Source organism: Magnolia sinica, chromosome 16 (assembly GCF_029962835.1).
Source record: "Magnolia sinica isolate HGM2019 chromosome 16, MsV1, whole genome shotgun sequence".
Lineage (NCBI taxonomy): Eukaryota > Viridiplantae > Streptophyta > Magnoliopsida > Magnoliales > Magnoliaceae > Magnolia > Magnolia sinica.
In genome coordinates, this window is record NC_080588.1 from 50,790,120 (window position 1) to 50,813,821 (window position 23,702).

At 37.6% G+C, this 23,702-nt stretch overlaps 1 protein-coding gene across 1 annotated transcript in view; it reads left to right on the forward strand.

The window, feature by feature from the left end:
• LOC131229911 (uncharacterized) overlaps positions 1-23,702 on the forward strand; it is a 42,567-nt gene that overhangs the window by 14,438 nt on the left and 4,427 nt on the right. The window contains exons 2-6 of the mRNA XM_058225996.1: positions 3,489-3,556; positions 9,225-9,250; positions 12,212-12,302; positions 13,644-13,739; positions 20,954-21,022. Coding sequence (XP_058081979.1) covers positions 3,489-3,556; positions 9,225-9,250; positions 12,212-12,302; positions 13,644-13,739; positions 20,954-21,022 — 350 coding nt within the window. The remainder of the gene's footprint in view (positions 1-3,488; positions 3,557-9,224; positions 9,251-12,211; positions 12,303-13,643; positions 13,740-20,953; positions 21,023-23,702) is intronic.

The window sequence follows — 23,702 nt, forward strand, 5'->3', positions numbered from 1 at the left end:
AAGTATACCATGGTGCCATAATGCGTGGTCCATTGATGGGTCTACAGGTTTGGCCCATTATGGAAGATGTTGGGGCCCCTTTCCACACTCTAATCTATTCCAAAACTTTTCGGCAAGTAAATCAACCCAATTCATCAACATTAGGCAGTCCCCATCTTCATCATCCTCCCCAGCTTGGGAAGGACTCGACTTGAGTTTGATTTGTTGTCAGCTACCATGTATTGTGTAAGATCAACAACATTGAACATGTTAGAAATGTTCACTACAGGTGGTAGCTCAGTGCGATAGGCGTTGTCATTAATCTACTTCAAGATCTTGCATAGGCCAATCTTTTATTGCTTTAACTCATTATAAGATCTTGCAACGAACCTTTCTTTCTGTACGTAGACCCACACAACCAAGCTAGATCTCCTTGTTCTAAAATCACTTTCCGACGTCGTCTATCCGCCACAAACCTTGTATGGGATAGAAGGATGACGTCTCCCGTGGTTGCAGGTGAGCCTCTCTCTCATGGGTTTCCATATTATATTCTGATGATCTTTCGTGAAGGTGTATGTATTTTTCCAACCATTGCGAATGGTTTGTCGGTCACACTGACATGATCGACCTAATAATATGTGACACACGTCCATCCCTTGGATTATGTCGCACCACACATTGTCATAATAGGTTTTATCAATCGTGAAAGAAACTAGACAAGGACGAAAACCCTTTACCTCACTTTCTTGCTTAAACCAAGCAAGTTTACATGGAATTGGATGCCTCTTAGTCTTCAATTGGAGCTTTTCTACTTCCTCTTCAGAGATGACATTTTTCACGATTGCCACCATCGACAATCACCCCACAGACATTGCCATTCACTGTGCAGCTCATGTAGAAGATTTTAGTCTGCAACCAATCCTCTTCCTTAGGTGATTTGGGTGCAAGAAGAGCTTTTCAAATCACCAACATTTCTAGACCTTCACCATATATTATGTCATCTCCACTGTCAATATCATAATCCGCACCATGCGTTCCCTCTATGGTCTCACCCTGATTATCAACTGCTGTTCCTCCACAACTACTTTGGAGTTACCGGCCAAATTGATTGTCACTTCCTATTTTTGAAGGAAATATGCTCAATTTTGTTGCATTTGTATCACCAGATATTATTTTGACTTTGACCTGGACGTTGGCGTGACATTTTTGGTCTGACTTGAATCCCCTCTAGGCTTACTATTGCTGCTCAGAATACCAGTGGAGCGATTAGAAGCTTCCATGCGACCATGGCTTTACTCTTATTTTCAACCAAGGCGGCTTGCCTGCATGCTTCTGCAAAAGTAAACGTTGGTTGAATCCCCAACTAATCTGCAATAGTGGGCCATAACCCATCCATGAAACGAGTAACCAGCTGTTCTTCGATCTTGGATAAATTAATCCGGGCCACTAGATGATGAAATGCTTTTGTGTTCTCCTTTACGGTCCTATCCCATTGTCGGATATGATGTAATCGCTGGAAAAGAGATTGCATATAGTCGATGTGTAGAAAGGCCTCCTTCATGAGAGACGTCTTCTCCCATGTTTTCACTTGTGAATTTTCCATGCCTTTCTTGGGTGGCCTTAAATTGTTTCCACCATGCTGAAGCTCTACCTTTCAACTTCATGGCAATTATTTTAACATTTTTTGCTATGTCCACATCTTTCTAATCAAATATTCTCTCCACAACATCAATCCGATCTAGAAAATCGTGCGCACTTATACTACCATGATAGTTAGGGGCTTTTACATTCACTTCCAACTCCCTACTTCAATCATAATAATCCCTCCTTTCCGCTCGTTGTGGTTCAACAAACAGAGCTTCACAATGGAACAGGTTAATGTCACTCCCACTCAACTCATTATCATCATTTTCCTAAGTCGGTGGTTCATTCGTTGCCAATAGCATAACAAGTAGTTGGGAGATAATCAGTATTTGCCTCTCTAATATGGCAAATCTCTCTTCTACTAGATCTATATCTTCTTCGTCCATTCTTCGTGCGCCACGGCCTCTACCTCTACACAACATTGTAGGACAAGAAGTTCACGCAAGAATGAAACAATGGCAGGCAAAGGCTCTGATACCAAATTTGGTGTAGCTAATTAATGAGAATCATTAACTGTATGCAGTTGTACCAAACCCTAGGATCAAATCATGCCCAAACACACCCATTCCAATAATAGAGATTCTTTCACTTACAAAGAAAGAAAAAAAAAAATGTAATAACCAATGAATAATTGAAGCTCTCACCAATAGATCATACACCTCACCTATGAAAACATGCAAACCCTAGTCCAAGGTTTGTAGAAAAGATAGAAATCCCAAAAGCTTCTAGACTTTTTCTGCTATTGAACTTTTATATGAAAGGGAATAAAGAAAAGCCCTAGCACTAATTTGAGCCTTACATCAAGCATAAACTATGGGCTGGATGTTATAATCTCAACCTTATAAATTTTTTTTAAAGGAAAATGACTAAAATACCTATTTACTTAAGTGAGATATAAGCAAAGCAAAAATAAATCAAAGTTCATCCAAAAATAAACAAAAAATTGTAACTTAGGAAAAATGCCACCAAAAGACCCTTTTGCAGACCCAAAAGTGTACCATAGGTTCCAATAACGCATGGTCCATTGATGGGTCTATGGGTTTGACCCATTATAGAAGATAATTGGGCCCATTTTCAGGCCCTAATCCATCCCAAAACTTCTCAGCAAGTAAATCAGCCTGATCCATCAACATTGGGTAGTCCATTTCTTCATCACCGGCCCAACCCAGCTTGGTATGACTTCATTTGTACATATGTTCTATTCTACATATAATTACATTACAATAATCGTTTATCAAACACATGCATCTTTCATGTAGACCTTGGTTTTCATTTATTCAAATGTTGATTTCTTTGTGCATGTGCCTCCCACCTGATCAAGGGATGGATAAGGATTATTCACCTTTGAAATTAGAGATTTTATGATCAATCTCTGGGCTGGGCTGGGTTGAGCCCATGTTCAACCAATTTTTTTCAGGCTTGGGCTTGGGTCTGTTGTGTTACCCACACAAGGCTCAGGCCTTGGGCCTTATAATGCTGGACTGGGCCTAGCCTGGCACAGCCCATTGCCGCCCTTAATTTATACTATAATATCATTTGAAATATTAATATTTAGCTTCTAGCTGACCCCAATTAATTGGTATGAGGCTTAGATGATGATGATGGATATTTAGTTTCTGGTTTTCCGGTGAATCTAGCGAAGATCTGTTTATTTTGGGGCCATTCATTTGTTTTTGTCTATTGGATTGGGACATTTTGTTGCATATTGAAGCATGCTTCTCCATGAATCTTTTGAAGCGATGGATACTTGTGTTGAAGTTGTAAACTGTTTGTTATGGTTGTTGTGTCCATCTTAATGCTACACTTAACAATTTTCTAAATGTTTCTATTCATCTCATTTGGGTTATGGCAATGGTTCATTGTAGTGGCAACAAATGGATATTGAATATACATTCTGGCAAATGTTTCATCTATGCACCTCACCAAAAGTTGTGTAAGTATCTATACTTTATTCTATACTGGCTTTGTTTAGTCATCTATGTATGCAAGTGTTTTTTGCCAAACTTGCAGTCTTGTGGTCAATATTGGATAAAGCCTAGTATAATGCTGTATCCAGTTTATGTGTCGATTAAACTAAATAAGTTCCTCTCTTGATCAAGTCAATGTACTAGTTTAGAAATACTTATGGTCAATGTTTCAAAACCGGGACCGGACCAAACCCTAAAATTTGCAGACTTTGTTTTTTTTTTTTTTTTTCCTTTAATGAAGTAGGCTAACATGAACTTTGTTGTACATCTAAACAAACCTGATCACTTATGACTGCTCTATTAAAGGTTTATTTTGTTTTCCATGCCCAAAGAAAATTGTTACTAGCAGCATTTTGAGTAACAGTATCAATGCCCGTATCACACACTTGGGATACGAAAACTTATTTGTATCACATGGTAAATATCTCATTTATTGTGGAATGTAACCCCGTCTGAGGGTAACATTGGGAAAATGATGGAAATTTTCAATGAAACTTCAAAAGACACTACAAGAGACCTGATTTCAAGCTTAGAACTAAAACATTACAAACTTAACAAACAAACAAAAGTACGCATGATAAGTTTCCATTGCATCGGGGCCTAAACAATGTGTTTTCTAACAGAAGTGATGCAGTTATATATTCAAAATGACTTCACATTATTCAAATCTCCTAACAATACAAGTAATAAATGTTAGAGTAGAAAAGAATTTGAGAAAGAAGAAAAAGCCATATAGGGCTGGACATCCAACCCTTATTTATAATATGTGGAGATGTATAATTATAAATATTCCCTTAGCACTTAAAGAAAGAAAAAAGTGCAAAAGAGGAAAAACATAAATAACTTGAAGAGAAATGACAAGGACTAAAGGCCTACAACCTAAGGGTCCAATAGGCACACATGCTGATGTCTACGATAAGTCATTAATTAATAATACATCTAAAACCAAAATGAAAGAGTGCAGCCAAACTGTAGATCAGTGCTCATGAACATATAATTTTTCCACACTATTGCATTTTAGAAGGGTGAAAATGGAAAAAAAAGAAAAAGTTGGATCCCCCCCCTCCCCCCCCACTATTTATTTTTTATTTTTTATTTTTTATACATTTTCCCCCTTCAAATTAAAAAAATTCTTGCCTCAAATCCATATCAATGCATGAAGAATCGAGCATAGATGCAGACTTGTGACTATTTGCTTCCTGATAAGGATTTTAGAAATTAATTTAAATGCATTTAATCTAACTGTTCTCTCCGAGTGGGTTTCGGCCAGTTCAAATTTCGGAATGCAATTTCTCCACCAAAATCTTGTTTCAGTGTGAAATAACTTGAGTGGAGTTGTTAAACCACACCAATTTCACCAAAATTTTTGAAGAAAAAAATGTTTTATTTACTTTTGCAATTTTTTTTTTCTTCTGAATTTCTCTGGATCTCACGGGATTTTCAATATGTATTGATGATACAATGCATTTTTATAAGGGGTATTGTGTGACATTTTGTGTTGTTATACATATTGCAATATGTTGGCCGATACATGCAACATTTACTGTGATACTAGGGAAATTTTCAATTTCCCCTATATCTTGTACTGCTGACCTGCGATTTTGATAGTATCTGCCAATATATCGGCCGGTACTAGATACTCAAAACACTGTTACTAGTATAGATCACTAAAAAGAGATTACATAAAGTTATTGGAAGAATGTGGAGTGATGCAAGGATTGAATCTTAGTCACACCCTTTGGTCCTTTTGTTTATTGATCAACCAAGAGAACAATTTTATTATTCAAATTGAAGAATTTAATAGGGATCATAAAGCTGAGATGCCAAACATTCTTTTGGCCGCCCTATAGTTGAACCCAAGGTGTTCCGTATTCGTTATAATACGCCCATAAGGGCCGATACGTATAGGTAACGGCCATGACCGTTACGCGATATGGGGGTGAAACATGGTGGTTGATTTTTTGGGATCGCATCAGCCATTACGGTGGCTGTAAAGGCCATTACGGGGCATAATGACCATTACTCCCGTAACGGTTGAAAAACGGCCACTTTTTCTTTTTCTTTTTTCTATTTAAATCCATTCTCTCTCTCTCTCTCTCTCTCTCTCTCTCTCTCTCTCTCTCTCTCACATTCTAAAAAACTCTTCTAGATCATTTTACAATAGATTTCGACCACTCTTACTATAGTTTTTAATATTAAAATCGTAGATTGAAGTGATTTGAGTGAATAGAAGCTCTGATGGCCTCTTAAAAAAATAAAATTGAAAAAGTAGTATTTATGCAAATTTTCTTACTTCTAATTTTAATGCTTGATTGTGATGTGTAAACATTAGATACATATAATCATGTTCACAAATTCACTAGACAACCCGATACAACTCTCACCAAAGAGTGGACTGTTACACCACCGTAAACATGTTCAAAACAAAAAATGAATATAAATTTGGAATATTTACATTATTCTTGATTTTCTAAATATTTTTTCAGAATTTTTCAGGCAAAAGAAAATTTTCGGCCATTACGGTGGTTGTAACAGTCGTTACGCCCCCATATCGGCCGTTACAACCGATTAATGGTGGTGACCGTTACAGCCACTATTACTGATACGGAATACCTTGGTTGAACCTCAATCCTCGTTCCCAATGGATTTATGTTATTCTTACAAATACCTTGATCATGTGTAGTCTTCCATCTGGTTTGGGATGTGTATGGAGATTTTTATTTTTATTTTTATTGCAGATGGTCACATGCATGTGATGGCAATTGTCTTTGTCCTTTGTACTTCTTTTTTTTGTTCTTTTTCATTCTTTTGAAGCTTCTAATTTATTTAGAAGTAAATCTTAATTTTGTAAGTAGAAGCCGAAAATCAAGCCACTTTTTAAACCAATAATCTTTATCATCATCATCATCTAAGCTTTATCCCAATCATTGTTCGGAGTAATATTAGCTGTATTTCCAGCTCGGTGATACCAATAACATTGGTAATATTAGAAATTCCAGGCATCGATGATATATTGCTATGTATCACCAATATTTTCGATTGTGTAAATTCTAGGTGTTGCTCGTATCGCCAATATTTTCAATTGTGTAAATTCCAGGTGTCACTTGTATCGCTAATATATTTGCAATATTTCAATAATATCACTAATGTATCGATATCGCCAAAAATCTATTTACTTAAAAAATTGCTATTTCATTTTATTTTATTTTTAATGGGTGCATGGTTGTATAATGAAATGCATGTTTGTATTTGTTTGCATGCATGCATGGATGGATCATGACATGCAAGCATGCATGGATGGATGGATGGATCGTGCATGTGTGTTTGTATGTATGTATGTGCATAATGGATGGATAGATGGATCCACCATTCTCTAATGTTTTCCTAAGTCAACGTTACATGCTTTTAGACCCCCATTAAAGAGAAACTTATTATGTATTCATCTTTTTTTGCAATTATTTGATTCCTAAATATGCAAATATGTGTATTTTAGCATCTCCTGAAGTTTCATTGAGAAATTCCACCATTTCCGCATGTTTCCTCAATCTTTCCCTCAGTCAGTTATACATTTCCGGGTCTAAGCGATAATTTCGGCGGTATCGATACATGTTTCCATATCCCCAGCCAACGATGTGTAACAATATCGATACTACGAACACTGATCCCAACTAATTGGGATCGGCTGCATGAATCATCTTTTGCCATTCCACTTTATCAAGGGCCATACCTCAGTTAGACTATATGTCATCGTTTTGCTACCTCCACCTATGTCCTTGTCGGCCTTTCCCTTGTGATTTTAAGGCTTTCAACTTGAACCAACTCTCTCTTTCTAAGCAATTCTTGGTCTCTAAGGCACATGGCAAACCATCTAAGTCTACTTTCCCTCTTTTTGTTACCTATTATTGTTACTCCTAAGCATTGTTTAAAGTATCAATATTGTTACATACTTACATGTATCGATGAATGGGGATGCAGAAACATGTGTTGATGTTGCTGATATTATCGCTGATACAAGCTGGAGTTTTTCAGTGAAACTTCAGAAGTTGTTACAAAACATCTGTTTATACATTTAGGAATCAAAATATTGCAAAAAACAACTATATGTGATACGTTTTCATTTTATAAGAGTCCAAACCATGTGCTTTTGGAAGAAAAGAAAAGCAGTATAATTGTATCCAAAATGAGTTCATATCATTCAAATACCATATAATGCAAATATTTGTTCTCAATTTGAGGGGTAAAAATGGAGGAAATTAGAATGTCCCCAATTTCCCATATTCACCCAATCAAATGCTGATTTATTCACCACAAAATATATGTCAATGCATGAGAATCATGCATAGACATTGCAATCCATTCTAACATTTTTTATTTTTTATTTTTAAATGGAAGTTTCTATCAAATTTTTTATCACCTTTGAGTTCCAGCCCATCTCCACTTCAAGTTGAGATTTCTCTACTAAATCTTAGCTTTGATTCAACAAAAACCAAAACGAGTGGTCAAAATCACCTAAGGAGGAAATCCATAAAAAATATGATTTTACAATTTTTGGAATTTTCCCAATTTTCTCGCAAATTTCCTGCGTTTTACGGAAGTATCCTTTGTATTGGTGATATTATCACTGATACCAGGGAACTCTTATACTGTCTAGAGACCAAAATATTGATGGTATTGCGAAATATCGCCGATAACATCTTTCTCAGTCTCTCGGCTCTCATGAATTATCCCAAGATATAAATAGTGGTCATTTTAGGATACTTCTTGCTCAGAAATCTTAACTAATTTCTCCTTTCTACTCTTATTGTTACTAAAATTTCATCATTATGCCAACATGATGCCACCTTCCTTTATCTGGGCTTAGGATTGGCAATGAGAGTGCAAAACTCCTTAAGCCAATCTTTTTTCCCTGCTCATTATTTGGCTAATGAAAATAAAAGTTTGGTCTTTTGGCATGCACAGATTTTGTTCATTTTCTGAATAGCTTGTTGCGGTAGTCTATCATTGACGCCGAAAATTGAATTGGAAGGTGGCAATTCAGTAATTGATGCCGGATACCCTGTTTCAAATCCTGAATGTTTTGATTTCCTGTTATTACTATGTTTTAGACTGGAATGTTCAATCCATGGCAGTTTCCATTCTTTGAATCCTACATCCTCACCGATCAAGACAAGGAAAAGCAAGAAAGAAAAAGAAAATAGAAAACAGCACACCAGTTGCATCAAGTTCAACCGCTAGATTGTTGTAATTGCTGTTTTCCTTGTTTGCAGCTTTTCGTTAACCTCTTCCCAGTTTCTTTTCCCAATTCAAAATTGCTCCACTTCCTCTGAATGTTTTCTGTAATCAGTTAAGTAACTTTGATTGTTGATAATTTCTATCAAAAGCATATGTAACTGTTAGCCTGTTAGCAATTGTGGAATTAGCTTTACAGTTTAGTTATAATTATCATGCTTCTTTTTGTTTGGAACAATTTTCAGTGGCTGATTTTGTATAGTAAACTGTTCTTGAAGTATTTTGGAACTGGATTCTCTTTCTGGAGATTAGTTTTTCTGGTATCCTGTTCAGCCTTGTCAGTTCTCATATTGTGATTATTCTATTACTGACTTTTGCATATGGGGACCGAACAATGGGGGATAGCTATCAGCACACCAAGTATCACAAGCGTAAGTCAGCCTGCTATTCATTGACCTCCTCTTTGATATGTTTTGGTTGATGTAAATGAAACAGACAATGGTAAAATTACCAAGTATCATAGTTGGCACATGTAAGTTGCCTACAGTTCATTCGTAATCTTTTGGTATGTCACAAGTCTGCACATTTATCTTGACATTATGTTGTCAGACCTGTCAGTTGATCTTTATATCTCTTACATATCTGAGTACCTTTGTCTTTCACTAAAGGTTTGGTTGGTGTTTTCTAGAGAGGAACTTGACTAGGAAAGATTATATGTAAAATGGTGTCAAGTAATTCTAATGACCTTAAAAAGATAACAGACTCGGAGAAAATGTATAACCGTCCAGGATGGGTCCAATTTGATGGATGGCTTGGAACCAGTGTTCGAAATATTGGTATCGTGTTACGTATTGCACCCTTGGAATACAGATACGTATTAGTTATCGCATGGAATATATCAGTTGTATTGTGTAATGTATCGCTGTTGTTGGAAACATGCGGAAACATTGGAAATTGGTCAAAATTTTCCATGAAATTTCAATGACTGTTAAAAAAGACATCAATACACACTTACAAATTAAAACACTAAAAAAAAACAAGTGTGCATAATAGGTTTTCTTTGTATGGGGTCTTAATCCATGCGCTGTCTAACTGAATTGATGCAAGTATATTCAAAGTTTACTCATATAATTTATAAATGTAAGAAGAAATGTGGAAACAGAAGCAATATATTCAAAAGCAAAAGAAGAATCACTAGATCAGGTTACATACATGTTTGATTTTATGTTTGGACATAAAGATTGCAACCGATTTGGGAGAAATTGGGAAAATTTTGATTTTTTAAAATTTTCCACAACTCGGTCATTCTCCTCCAAATCTCGAAATCAATGCTCCCAATCCATGATTTTCATGCAAAACATGAAAAATCATTGATTTATAACAATTTGACATTGATTTAACATAATTTACAGAAGAAAAAAAAAATGATCGGAAATAAAAAATGCTCACCGGATCAAACATGTGGTATATATCCCACTACTTTTGCGTTTCATATCCGCACAGGTGGGATACAAGATATATCGTGGGATATATCGGCCGATATCGTTGATATTTAAAACATTGCTTGGAACTTGCATCTTTGTGCCATGATGGTATAGGTGGTGGCATGTAGATGGGCTACCTTGTACACGAATGCGGGCTTAGCAAAGCTCTCTTTGTACGCACTTGATTTTTGGGCTGAGGCATCTTGGCAGTGGGTCCAACTTGATGGATGGTTCAGTTATTGTATCTATGATCTGTGTGCAACGATGGCACGCGAGGTGGCATGGAGATGGCTTCTGTGTACACACGTGTAGCCTTGATAATGTTCTCTCTCTCTCTCTTTCTCTCTCTCTCTCTCTCTCTCTTCTTCCCTCCCTCCTTCCCCCTCTGGCCCTCTCCCTACCTGTGTGTGTGTGTGTGTCCAAAAAAAGGGCAGATAATGGATAGCCAGGAACTTCTTCATCTTCTTGGTCGACCTGCCAAGTCCCAAGTCAAAGTTGACTTGGTGACTCTCTCTCTCTCTCTCTCTCTCTCTCTCTCTCTCTCTCTCTCTCTCTCTCAGTGTGTGTGTGTGTGTCCAGAAAAAGGGCAGATATTGGATAGCCAGGAACTTCTTCAGATTTCTGTAGAAATATCATGGTATCAGAGCCACGGTGCTCTCTTTGATGTTCGTGTGATTTTCTTTGCGATCGGAGACTTCCCGTCTTTGATTTATAGACTTCCCTGTCTTGTCATTCCCATCAATTTTTTTGTTTTTATTTTTTTATTTGCTGCAATACAAGAAAGTTGCAGCATCTTCTCTCAGTTAGTACAGAATAGTCTGCGATCGTCCAAGCAACGTCAGAAATTACTTTTAGTTCATGACAGCCTGAATATTCAGAACAGTTAGAAGATTTTTAGCATTTTTTGCTCATCAGAGGTAGGATTTCTGATCACAGTCATGCTTTTCTAGTTTTATGCGTTAGGTTTCATCTGATCCACACAGCTTCAAGGTCCTCTTGTTGGTTATTGGATCCGATCCATTGCTTGATCATTTACCGGGACTCCCCTGTGCAGTCAATAGCCGCAGATAGGGCCGATCTGTTTGTTTTCTGTACCTCGTTCACAAATCTGATTCATTCTTGGCTGTCAATCATAGAAATGGAGAAGTCTGAGGTATTTTTTGTTTGATTTACTAGTAAAAATTATACCTATTGGGCTTTCCAATTCCAAGTATACCTTGAAGGCAAGGAATTATGGGGGCATATCTCCGGATCTAATCCGCTGCCTATAGAGGATGAGAAAAAGATATCCTCATGGCATATTTAGGATACGAAAATCAAATCCTGCATTCTTGGATCAGTAGATCCTCAATTCATTTTGCATCTCAAACCCTACAAAACCGCAAGGACATGTGGGAATTTTTAAAAAAGGTATATCATCAAGGAAATTCTGCGCATCAATTCCAATTAGAATTTGACATTGCTCAATATCGTCAAGGAACTTTGCCCATTCAAGAATATTATCCAGGCTTTTTTACTTTATGGGCTGAATATGGTGAGATTAAATATGCTAATGTATGTGACGTCATTCTAGCTGAAATACTAGGACTTCAAGTAACTAGTTACCCGGGACCAATATTATCAAAATCTTACGATGAGCAAAAACATAATAATTTCACATGAAGTTTGTAGCCTAAAGTCCTTTAACATTGACATAGTAAGGGTCCTGTTTTGATAGTTGAGGTACTTTTATTCATATGGTATTTTTCACTTTTACATTGCTTTATGTTCAAATGAATCTGATGAATAGAAAATCTCCATATGTGTTGGTTGATTACATTTTCTTCTCCCCCTTCATTTAGCCGTGGGACTTGCTATAACAGAAATACGAGAAATTGAGCTGGTGTCTGTTTTTGTTTTTGGTCTCAGAAACGAAGAATCAGTGGGCACGAGATGATCCTGCCTTTGTTGTAATTTGCAGCCTCCTTCTGGCAGTTGCAACTTCGGCTTATTGTGCAGCGTAAGTTTATAATTTTCTTTATCATACTATCCATGAGTCAACTTCTGATTTGACGTGAGCTGTGATGTGCTATTGATCCAAGAAATGGTTACCGTTTGTATGAAGTTTTCAGACTATCTCATTTTTCCCCATTTTCCATAAATTTTACAATATTTCATTGTTCTTTCTGTTGAATTGGATTCTCTCAAAGTTTTGTTTAGGCAGCACGTAGAGAAATCCCAGTCTCAAACCTGAGCACCAGATTTCTTGAGGGTAACTACCAAGGTTTGAAGTATCATCTGAAACCAGTACATATTGCTGGATTCATACCTGTATCGTCCATGAACGATATGGCTTTAGCAGCCCGCATCGGCTCAAAAACAGCCCAATACGGGGGTGAACGACCTTGTATCAGTGGTGAACAATACATTACGCCATACAGTGATTTTAAACCTTGGTAATTATCCAGATTTGCCTATATGTTGATGACTGCAACCATAATCAAGAAGGAAAAGAAGAGATGCAACTAAACTAAACTTGATTTTCAGTTACCTGAAAGCATTACCAGAAATCTTGCTATGCTTTAATTGAAGAATTTTGCAAAGTTAAACTAAGGCTTTCCAATAACCTGAAAGCATTACAAGATTATTATTATTTTTTTAAAATTATTATTAGAAGCATTTTGCTACATTAAATTGATCTTGATTTCCAATGACTTGCAAACAATACAAGAAATCTCCTCTTTAACTACAAAAAGTGTGTTGCAGACTGTAAAAATAATCTAGGGCTGGACTTCTAGGATAAACTCAACTAAATTTGTCTCTATAAAACCTAACCCTACCAGCACACTTCAAATTCAAGATTTTAAGCACATGCAAAGTGGAGAATAAGCATTTGACAAGCTACCACAGCTTTCAACCCTTTACTTAATTGACAAACACAATTCATAATGCATGCAATAATAAATTAGAGAGAGAGAGAGAGAGAGAGAGAGAGAGAGAGAGAGAGAGAGAGACGACCCCAATTAATTGCGATGAGGCTTAGATGATGATGATGAAACTGTCCCAAGAAAAATTCTAAAATTGGAACTCAAGCTTTTTACACTAATGAAAAGTCAAAAGTTCATTTTAATTTTGTGAATGGCTAATCTACCCTTTAAATCTCTTCACGTGGAAAATTACCAATCACACTAGAAAGTATAACTACCCAGATGGAAAATGAAAACAAAAATAAAGTAATGATTTGACAACAAGATTGTCCAAACTTCTCAACACCACCAATTCTTATTTGTATTGATTATTTTTTTGTTCTGATCACTTTTGGGTTCTGACCTTGTTTTTCTTCTTCTTTTTTTTCCCTTAGGTATGACAAAAGCATTGGCCATGCTGTTTTCACAGTTCTTTCGGTGGTGGCTTTTCATTTTCTAATAGTCGGAATAATTTTAGCTACATGTTGTTGGTAAGTCTTCTGGTTTGAGATGCCATATGCAATTGTATTTAAGTTCAATAGAGAGGTAAACACACAGTGCTGATTTTATTTTGTCATAATGTTATGTTGGTTTATTTTCTGACAATGGCTTGGTAAATTTTGTGTAATAGTTCTAAAAGGGGAAAAAAGAGATGTGATATCTGATAAAATGTAAAGCAGAGAATCTCAACTAGATAGATATGAGGAAGAGAAAAGATCAATCTGATGATATCTACAGTTGGGGAGAGCAGAGAGGAGAAGAAGGTTGGGCAAAGAAAATTAAAAGTTCCTTAACCATCCATGGTATCCAAAATAATTGTGGTGCCCTCAAAATCTCTAATTTGGTTGATTGCATGTATTACTTGTGTGCATAATGTGCAAGAAAAGCATAGCAAAATGTCCATAAGGCTATATTTAGGGCTGAAACTTTCACCCCTGTTGAAATGGGGACAGCTAAAAGATGCTCAAACCACCTTTTAACTTCATTAAGCACCATTTGCTTCATCTACCCAGGATAACCTTAGCTATCAAAGCTTTTGACATGTATTAACCATTTTCTGGTGAAGTTCATGTGTTAAGTTTCCCTCTATACCTCCCCCACCCCACAGCACAGTCAGGTCAATCCAGAATATAATTCAGAATGTCAGATTTTCCAGTCCTTATGTTTGATTGACACCTTTTGTCTGTGGTCAACACCAAACCTTGTCTCATGTCAAAGTAGAGGGTTGAAGCATCCTGATAACTATTTACAAGAAAAAAGGAGATGCTTAAAGTTGCACCCGCTATTACAGGTTAAAGTTATGGTTGCAGTATGAGTATGAAGCACAGTTACCTGAATCGCGGCAAATCGAGTTTGAATTCATAGGTCACAGTTCGACACTTGTCAAAATTCTTCAGTTCATTGGATAGGCTCATTTAGTTCGTTTTTAGTTTGCTCAATTTGCAGTTCAAGTTCACCTAATCCAGCAGACCAATACCATCTTCTAATTCAACATAGTTTGTCCCAATTCATAGAGTATGCAAAACCAATTCATATGAAACATTTTATATCCTAGGTTGCAAAATGCTCGTATAATGCCATAGCTTTGTGGGGCCACTGTGTTGCTTGTGTCCATCTGGAACTCTAAACTCAGCTGGGCCACACAATAAGGAACAATGTTAAATCACACCTAAAACTTGTAAGTCCACACGGTGTGGCTCACCCGAGTTTCGGATCAGGCTGACCTTTGGATTGTCCCTTTATCTTGGTTAGTGGCACATGATAAATGTCTTTCGTGGAAAATAAATAACATGGTGGATCCCACACAAAGGGTTGGCATCTCCTACCAATTATTCCCTGTAATTTGGCCCACATGTGTCTTGGATGGGGCTGATTTTTCGTCTCAGGGCCTAAATTTGAGGGGGGCACCTGATGTATGGAGAGGATGTTATGCAAACAACATGGTGGGCCCCACAGAGCTCAAGCACTTCTACCTGCCAAACACAACAGGTGTTGTGCAGGATTTTGGAATCCAGTCCCATTCAAACATGTCTCCAAGTACAGATAGAATTTCGTTTCCAAGTTCCTAGGAAATCATCAGATACAATGCAGCTTTTTATTTTTTCCCACCAACATATCCAATGTGTAGAATATTGATATGAAAATCAGGCCAATCTGCTGATCAATCGGAACACGCCATCAAAATCAATGACAGCCATTGGTATGAATCAACATATTGGTGTGGGGCTGGACACTCACTGTGCCCCTCAGCATTAATGCACCCCAAGCCAAGATCAGGTAGGCCCACTCAATTGATCAATGAGCCCAGTTTAAATGGAAGAAAATTACTGTGATAAAACTTACAACTAGATCCCTATGTGATGGAGTTTTAAATTGGAATTGAAAAGCTTCTTGCAATTGCAATTATTGGAATTGTATGGTGGAATTTTTCTGAGGGTTGCTCTGGTAATCTGATTTACAGGCTCTCTGTTAAATAGCTTTGCAAGTAGAGTACATTATCGGTTTTGGACAAGGTATTCCATAACGGTAAGGGTAGCCATAAGGGTCACTACCATTACCTTTACGATACGGGTCGTAATGGCTGTTATGGCCCCCGTAACGGCCGTAATGGCCTCTTTGTTTATTGAAAGAAAAAAAAGAAAAGGCAAAACATGTATTTGCCTTGTAACATTGAAAAAACATCCGAAAAACTTGTATTTACGTTGCAACAAACCATTACGGGGCTGTTACAGCCTTTACAGGGGCGTAATGGGCCATTAACGGCGGTTATAGGTCATTTTTTTTTTTCATAACGGTTGTTACGACCGTTATAACCCCGTAATGTGTAACGGTTGCCATTGTTACCTTTACGTTACGCCCTTTATGGTCCCGTAACAGCCCTTACAGCACATTATGGTTTTGGAACTTTCCACAATCAAAGTAAATTACAGATTTGGTACCCCGTTGAGAAGTTATTTAATCCAAAACAAATTAAAATTCTTTTGACAAATTTATAGCCAACGTATTTGATACAAATCCTGAAGTTGCACCAATCTGGCCCGAGTATGAATCGAACTATGTTGAATTTATTTGCAAACTGTCCCGAATTGGTAATGAATTTCAAATCAAATTGGTACAACTAAAATCGACCAATATTAGTGGATTTTAGTGATTCAAAAGTGAGAATGAGATTGCTCAAATTGATTTGCAGTTTGACCATAGAAATATTGATTTAGGCAACTATGGTATGAAGCTCTAGGAGGGTGGTGGAACAAAGACTCAAACATGAAACAAGGATCTCCACGCGACTTGATCTTTGGTTTCCTGCCGTGGCGATCAATGATTGAAGCTTTTTTTCTACTTAGATAATTGATGCCCAAGTCTAGGGAGAACAGGAAGGATCTCCTCATGTTTTTATAGATTTGGAGAAAGTGTATGATAGGGTACTTAGGAATATTCTGTGGTGGGTGATGAAGAAAGGGGTCTCAGGAATATACATCAGCACCATTAAAGATGTGTGTGAGAGTTTTGTTACGTAATAAGAATGGCTTTGGGTGAGACCAATGAATTCCAAGTTGTTGTAAGTCTCCATTGAGGGTGGGCACTTCTTCTAGATGAAATAACTGCTAGTCTCCAAGATGAGGTTTGCTGGTGTACATTTGGTTGATGGCACGAGAGAGAGAATGCTAATATGGAGGTTCTTTAGAAGTATTGGAGTCTAAAGGCTTAAAATTAGCAGAACCAAGAAAAAATAATAATATTTGATTGGAACTTTAGTAGGAAATGTTATAGAAGAAAGGCAGAAGTTAAGATTCCGATGTCCCAAAGATTCCTGAAAGCAATTACTCAAACAGATGGTTGATGAGGATGTTTCTAATAGAAAGTTGGGTACACAAATGGAGATGTGCCTTTGGATTGTTGTTTACCTAAGAAACTAAGGATAATTTTTTATAAGACGGTTATTCAACTAGCTAGCTTTACGAGGTAGTGTTGGGTAGTTAGAAGGTAACATGAGTAGACATTGAGTGTTGTAGAGATTACAATGTTGAGATGGATGTGTGTGAAAACAAGGGTAAAATTAAGAATAAGGTCATCTGTAGTTGCTTATTAGCTCCAATGAGAGCGAAAATGATTAAGAGTAAATTGATAGATTGGTCATGTGCAATGAAGATTGGAGATCACTCCATTAAGGAGGGGAATGTTGATTGGGGTTGAAGGGCTTGAAAAGAGAGGATGAGAGGAAGCTCAAAGAGGACTTGGGTCGAGGTGGTGAGAAAGAATGTGAAAGCTTGTCACTCTTTGAGTATGGGGCCTTAGATAGGAAAGATTCTGGCCCTTTCTTTTTTCAGACTTTGGCTCATGTGCTTTTCTAGTTTAACTTGGGATAAATATTTGACTTGGAGTCGCCACTAGTCAATTAATTCAATTTTCTGTAATTGGCTAGACTCTGTAGAATCTTTATAAACTAGAGAATTCGATGATCCTTTATTTTTAATGAATCCTGATCTGCAACTTGGGATTCTAAGGGACCTCGATGACAAAAGAGGAAGGTGTTAGGCACCTCCTAGCGTTTATGTATGCCTGAGAATGAAATGAATGATGAGTGTCTAACTCAGGATTAGCAGTGAGCGATCAACTGCAGGTGATCTACCAACACCTGTTTACTTGAGAGCAGTGTTTCAAATAGCGCCCATAGTGTAGCGGTAGCGTACGCTACGTAGCGTAGCATGGCCGTAGCGCTATGTAGCGTCCCAAATAGCGTAAATCCCCTGTAGCGTGCGCTACAGGGGTCGTAGCGTATGCTATAGCTACGTAGCACGTAGCGTCCGTAGCGTAAGCTACAATATATTTTTTTACTATTTTAGTTTTTTTATTATTTTTTCACGTTTTCTTTGTTTCTAATGTTGAGGAATGTGACACTTGTATTGTACCTGATACTTTTAACCTATGGGATTTTTATTTCTTTTCATAATTGTAACTTGTGGTTTCAATTAGACATTATTAATTAAAGTGGTTTGCTTAGGAAGTTGTTGATGTGATAATTATTTGATTTGGCTTATGTATGTGGATTGGCTTTTGATAAATGATAACTAATAACTTTTTTTAACATGCTTATAATTGATAAAATGAATCAGCTTTTAGGCATTTTTATAATTTTTTTCCCTTTTTTTTTTTCACTATTTATTATATTTGTCCTATTTTTAAATTAAAAAATAGAAATATCGTGTAGCTTACGCTACACGCTACGTATTTACGCTACACGCTATAGAGGGCTGAGCGCTACGCATCACGCTACCGCTATTTAAAACACTGCTTGAGAGAGATGAGGAAGAAAAGAAAATTGAATGGATGATGAATGATACGTGTCCAATTCAGGATTAGGAGTGAGAGATCAAATGGCAAGCGATTTGCCAACACCGTTCCCATTTACCTGAGAGAGACGAGGAAGGAAAGAAAAATGAATGGATGATGAATGATGCGTGTCCAACTCAGAATTGGGAGTGAGATTGAACACAGACGATCTGCCAACACCCGTTTACCTGAGAGAGACGAGTATTAAAAGAAAATGATCTAACCAATTTGAGTTTTTGATGTAGTAGGATCCGGGAACATTGGCAAGTCTCAGAGCATGCGCTCGAATAGACTAGAGAAGCAACTTGGTTGGAAGGGATGTGATGATGCAAATGCGGGAATGATGAAGGTAATGAATGCAACTGATCCGTGGCCTAAATTAACTGACAAGAGGGTTGTTTGGGGGGTGGGGGTGGTCGATGGACGGAGTGTCACAAGGGTTGAGGAGGAAGCTTGATTTGCACTGGGTGGTTGGGATGGCTTAGGCACGTGCATAGCTAGGGTAGCATATGGGTTGCAATGGCCTCTCTCTCTCTCTCTCTCTCTCTCTCTCTCTCTCTCTCTCTCTCTTCTCTTGGTTGATGGATGGAGTGGTAGCTCTCACCTTTTATTTCTAAGGATATGGTGTGTGTGTGTGTGTGGAACTAAAATGGTTGGGGGTATTTATAGGTAGAGGGGTTATTTTGGTGAAGTTTGGGGGTAAATGGTTTCTTGGCGGGTTGTGATTGGCTGAGGGAATGGGAGTGCCACATGGCATCCTCCCATTGGCTAGGGGGTGTGTTATGAGAGGTAAAAAGAGGAGGTTTCAAGGGCATTCTAGTCATTCTTGAACACAGACACACACACACACCGTGTGCCGCCCACCTTGTGGATGGCTCCCAAATTGCACTGGGAGCTTTAGTTGACCCTGGGCACCCCTTTGGACTTTTGGTTTTCGGGCTGGTTTAATGGGATCTGAGCTTGGACTTAGGTTGGAGTTTGGACCTTGGTTTGGGTTTGGATTTGGTTTAGGCTCGGGTCTTTGGCTTAAGGTAAGGCTAGGCTAGGGTCTGGTATAATTCTAAGTTTAGGATTGGATATTTGGAAGGCTGGATGGGGTTTAGATTTTGGGGATGCGAGGATCAGAGCCACCTGCACATCAAGCCTTGCATTGATCGAGTTGTTCGTTCTGGGTGGGGTGTCTACAGATTGGTGAAGCAAGATTTGTAAAGTCAACCCAAATGACTTGGACAAGGCTATGTTGATGATGAGGATGATATACATATATCTTAGGGCGTGTTTTGGATTGCCCTTTCCAACGGTAAAGAAAAGCAAAATGATAATTATTAAATGGAACACCTGTTTGAAGATACTGAGCAAAAATCAGGAATCAGGGCCCTCTTTTTACTCAGCCATCTTGTCATCGTATACCAAGACAGTGAGATGAATCTCAGCTCGAATACATTCTGACTTGGTGGAACTGTCCATCGTACAGGACCTTGGGTGTGGATCGTCCATCAAGTGGGACCCACCAAAAGAGTCGCATCGTTGATATGGTCCAATGTTGCAAATATCCAACCATAGGTAAACCCCTGCACTCTTATACCATAGATCATCCTGCTTTTTATTCAAACGGGATCATTGTACGACTGTTTACTGCAGAAAACAGCTAACCGCAGGCATTAGGTGTAATCATTACACCTTTACAGTGGTTTACCATTGCACAGGGAAATTCAAACACACCCTTAGATATCTTGCTCTCTTGTATTCTGGAAAAGCTCCATTTTTATGAATTTCTAGTTTATTACTTCTTAAATGGTACTGCACTGTAATGCTCTCTTTTTTCTTTTTCTTTTTTTCTTTTTTTTTTTTTTCCTTCTTTTTGAACGGTGATAATTTCATTAAAAAGGCCGCAGCAAAAAAAAATACAAAAGAATAGAAGGGAAAGAAAAAACAAAAGGCAACGGCCACTGCTACCAACCCAGCGGAAAATGGAAACACCTATCCGAACCCAAAACCCATTCTTTAACAAAAGATTTACCCCTCCGAAACACATCTGATGCTATCCCCTTCCTGTTCTTGAAGCATTGGTCATTTCTTTCTAACCATAACACCCAAAGCCCCGCTAGGCCACTCATCCTCCATACCTCTGATTTTCCATAACCCCCACCTTGCCAAGAGAGAAGAAAAATGTCAATTGCGACATTTCATTTACTCCCCAGCACTGTAATGCTCTTTATTCATAATACTCTTTATTTTAGACATTTCATTTACTCATAATGTTCATACACAGTTATATACCATCCCCCCCAGACCTGACAAATTCTTGTAGTATTTGCAGATTCTTTATATAGGAACAAAAACCTTATTGCTCAGTATTAGTGGTTGCATGCAGGTTTCTGACAAACACCTACCTTCGTGAAGAGGCTTCAAATAGTCATGTTGTTGAGCAACGCGTTGAATGGTAAGTCATGAAATGTTTTAATTTCTTTTGATTATCACAGATACACTAGTGGCTGCTTATGCATCAGATGCTGGTGTATGTCTTTCTCATTTGAATTATCAATACTGCCCTGATTATATAATTGGTTTACCTTGTATTTTTTAAGTCGACATTTCTTTGTTACTGACTGGGTAGCACAGCCACCATTATTTCATCTCAGTATCCCATACGCAGTATTCTTACCTGTTGAGACCATTCTTCATCAAAATGTCTTGGTCTGATCAGTTTAGTTTTGTTTTCCTAAGATATAAATGAAGTTTCATAAAATATTGACAAGATTAGGAAGCCTGAGATACAGTAGGATTAAAATGACTTCAGCATTTTCATATTTGAGGGAGGGAGGGAGAATACAACCCGACTCTACAACTCAAAAAAAAAGGAGAGATTGGCAGAGTTGGCTGCCTTTACATTGTAAGCCTATCCCAAAACACTGCACTATGTTTTTATAATAATCTCTTCCACCATAGGGCTCCTGTTCCGAAAACATTGGCCATTCCAATCACCTCAAATTTACCAAAAATCGCCATAATGAGTCTCCACACTGCTTTCCCATGGGGAAGCTAATTGTGGCTAGTTGATGAGACTAGACATCCATATCCAACATAATCACATTTTGTGGAGACTAAGCATGTAGGAAACCCTTTAGAAAATTTCTGGAATTACAATGGCAACCAACAGAAGCGACATTGAGAAATGCTCGATTGAACAAAAGAAAGTGCTCTATTTTCAATGATGCTGCTGACATATGTTACAGGGGTATTCCATGCCAGTGAATCTCTCTTCTACTTGTTGGCACTGTCAGAGATGCACCAATTTGTGTTCTGTTAACCGCCAACAAGCCCTATAAACTTTGTTTGCTTTTATTAATTAGCTGGAGACAATTTTCTAAGTTTTAGTATCATGTTAGTCCCAATTTCACAATCTGATGGAGGTCAGACTGGAGACCTTAAAGGTTTTCAATGTATTGGCTTTTCCCTTACAATCATCACACAGTGAGCAGTCTCAACTCTGCAATTTACTTCTTACAGAATGGATATAGTGACTACCATCACAAGGAATCCATCTCCTATTGGAGAGTCGCTTGATCCTGAAATTGAAAAGAAAAAAAAAAAAAAGAAAAAGAAAGAGGCGGATTTGGTGGCTTAGGGGTTTCATAGTGGAGTTTTATTTCCTTCAGGAAATTACACAGGCGCAGGAAGTCAGGTGGAATTCTTTCTTTGATTTTTGAAGGGGTTCACCATTCATTTCCTTCTAAACAACACCTCTTTCTATCATTAGATCACAGAGGCAGGTTTTGAGATACAATTAACACTTAGTTGTTGAAGGATTTTGACTAGTATCCTTTTTGAACATTCGTTTTCCTCCTAGTAACCCCTGTTGTATCAATGGATCATAGGAGATCCTGTTAACACTTTTTTGAAGGATTTTTTTTCTCTTACACATGCAACCTCTTCTCTTCTAAATTAGGCCTTAAACATTGCATTTGTGACTGGGTAGACATTTTTTTCCCTAGAAGTCATTGGAATTTAGGCTCTATAACTTCCTGGCAATGGTTTAAAACCCAGTGAATTGACTGGGTACTCAAACCAAGTTGAATTGGTCCCAACTGAGCACCAATTTCAGAAAAAGAAAATTATAGTTTTGATGTTTTCATTAGGATTGATCATCAACTGAGTTGAGTTCCTGGAAATCTCCTAGCTGATGATCTATCCAGTGAATTTTTGAAGAATTTTTTTTGATATTTTTGGATACAGAAATCAAGATCTTTGTGTGAGTTTCAAGTGGTTTCAATGGCATTAAAAAAATAATAATAATTAAAAAATAAATAAATAAATCATGGAAGTGCTGGATTATGAAGTCTGCATTTGTCCCTATTTATTAAAAGGTGGCAGCTTGTATCATCCACTGTACTGTAATACATGTATGCCTATCAAGATCATTCAAATTGTGGGCCCACCTGTGGGTGGGCCATAGCCCAAAAATAGTGATCAAATGATCTTAATCATCTCATTTTTCTCACTGAATTCAGATGAGTGACCTTTTTTAATCCATCCTTATTCATAGCTGCCAAATGGATGGTTAAGGTTTTACTGATTCAATGCGATTTTTGGGCTGTGCTCCATTCACATTGAGGTCCATGATTTGGAGAGTCTGGATTCACATAGATGTACATTCTATATCAGACAACCCACCTCTTTTTAATAAAAATTTGCAAAGGCACACTGAAATGAAAATTTTCTCTGGCTCACAATCTGTGACTCAATTTCAAATGGTTCGCTATGACATTAGATCGTGATTGATGAGAAGGACAAAACATCATTCTATTGATATTTGAAGATTGAGCACATGGTGTACTGTTGTAATCACACTCATTGTTTTGTAGGTCCTGAAGTAGGCTATTGAGTCGGTTTGCCCCCCATTTACTTTTATCTTTATAACCTGTATGTTTGCTTGTGCTATCAATCTTTCTCCAAAACACTTCAGGGTTGTGTTTTATGACCAGACAAACAGTTATATGGATGATTTCACTGATGGGGTTGTTGTTTTTGTGAACATTATGCTTTCTGTGAGACAAACTATATCATTTATTTGTCAGCAATGTTTCTTGTTCTGTTCACATCTTGTTCTGTCATTCTTCTGC